Source organism: Clupea harengus, chromosome 7 (assembly GCF_900700415.2).
Source record: "Clupea harengus chromosome 7, Ch_v2.0.2, whole genome shotgun sequence".
Classification (NCBI taxonomy): Eukaryota; Metazoa; Chordata; class Actinopteri; order Clupeiformes; family Clupeidae; genus Clupea; species Clupea harengus.
The window spans coordinates 30342148-30344162 of record NC_045158.1 but is presented as its reverse complement, the minus strand read 5'-3'; the positions used below and the strand labels follow the sequence as shown (position 1 = coordinate 30344162).

The 2015-nt window shown below is 42.8% G+C and overlaps 1 protein-coding gene across 1 annotated transcript in view; it reads left to right on the top strand.

Moving 5' to 3' along the window:
* The window catches only part of LOC116221187 (tripartite motif-containing protein 16-like), a 44282-nt gene that overhangs the window by 39504 nt on the left and 2763 nt on the right, over positions 1 to 2015 (top strand). Inside the window, exon 3 of the mRNA XM_031571127.2 lies at positions 869 to 1102. Coding sequence (XP_031426987.2) covers positions 869 to 1102 — 234 coding nt within the window. The remainder of the gene's footprint in view (positions 1 to 868; positions 1103 to 2015) is intronic.

The window sequence follows — 2015 nt, the reverse complement described above, 5'->3', positions numbered from 1 at the left end:
GACAGACAAACAGGTCAGTACTGGAGCTACATGTGTGTCCAACATTTCTATGAGGGCTCTTATACGTACTTACTGTGAATGTAATACTATAACTACAAGAATACTATCTCACCAGTTTTTAAGTCTGTCTGATTCCGCAATCACTTTGCCCATTAGAGAAAGGAAGAATCAGGAAATGTTTATCAGGTGCAGGTCCAGTGTTGAGTGAAAACAGTGAAACATTAACCTGTCGGCTCCAAACTGAACACATTCTTACCTTGCAAAATGATGTTCTGTTCTGTTTAATAGATTCTGAGCCATCTTGACATCTTCTGCTGTTTAATACCAGTGCTGCTCTTAAACTTATCTCATGACTTCCTCCTGATTTTCACTTGAAGATAATAGCAGCTGCTTCAATTTGTCATTAAATATCTTGAAAAGATGCAAATGTACTTAGGTGTTAGCTTATGAATGTTCAGTTGTCATGTGTGATGTTTGATCATTATTGTTGTAAACAATCCACCGATAATACGATGAAAAGAAGCTGTTTTTTGATTTGTTAACAGAGGCAGTTGGGGCAGACCCAGAGGAGATTCCAGCAGAGAATCCAGGAGAGAGAGAAGGAGCTGCAGGAGCTGAGGAAGGCTGGGGAGACTCTCAAGGTGAGAACTAACCACATAAGACAACAGCTGGCTCAGCAATCGCTTGTTATTGTGTAATCACCATTATGCTGCCATCTCTACATGATACAGACCATCACAGACATGGTTTGGCAGGATTTGCCCTTGGTCATTTGATCAAGAAGAGCCAGTGAAACCAGAGTGAGTTTGCTCCTTTACTTACCTCTGTGGGTCTCCTGTCCCCCTCCTCTTTGTGTGTCTCCTAACAGAGCTCTGCACAGACAGCAGTGGAGGACAGTGAGAGGATATTCACTGAGATGATCCGCTCCATTGAGAGAAGGTGCTCTGAGGTGAAAGAGCTGATCAGAGCTCAGGAGAAGGCTGAGGTGAGTCGGGCTGAAGGACTCCTGAAGCGACTGGAGCAGGAGATTGCTGAGCTGAAGAGGAGAGATGCTGAGCTGGAGCAGCTTTCACACACAGAGGATCACATCCATTTCCTCAAGGTAAGTGTTGATGATGGATTGTTAGTGCACAGAATATTTGAGGGCACTGATTTATGTTGAATATATTCCTAGGTGGAAATTTTAATTCAATGTAGGTATTGTTGAATTTTCTTCTAGGATCTCTAAGTTTCCAGAAAGAAGCTTGTTGTTCTTATTATAACACAGTCAACAGCACTTTGAACAGATAGCTTACCCCATGCAGTCACCGTGTGTAAAGACATTTTTTGTAGTTATCACTCAAAACATTTCAACATGATGAAGACATTTTCATTCTTCAGAAAACTGCTAAAAATCATTATGGCTATTGTTAGGACAGGTTAGGTCCCATGGTAGGAAGAACACTTACTGACAGACGGGGATTGAGTGATGTCACTACCTGTGGTTAATTGATAAAAGCACATCTGCCCTGACATCATGGCTCACAGTTTGTTTGGAGGCACTTGAGGTGCACAGGCGCCTGCCACTCTGCCTCTTTGGTCAGGCCACATGTAGGTCAAGGCAAACCAGTGGCATTTGGACAACCATTTGTGTTGGGTTCGTTTGGGATTCATAACATCAACCAAAAAACTTCAACTTAAGGAATCACCACATGGGCTAACCCCACTAGCAGTTACACACACACACACACACACACATACACACCTACACTCTCATACACACACACACACACACACACTCATCCGCACAAGGTAAGATCCCACTATCATGAATTTACATCATGTGCGGAGAGTGTGTACATATGTGAGGCTTTGCTTTAGTTTACGTTGTGAGGAAGGACACAGCTAACATCAGACTAACCCCTAAACAACAAATCTTAGCTGCCAAGACTGTCCTTCGTAACACAATAATTTGGAAGCCACATCCAGATGCTGCACACATACACACATCAAAGGACGATAACCAGGTTAGGCTT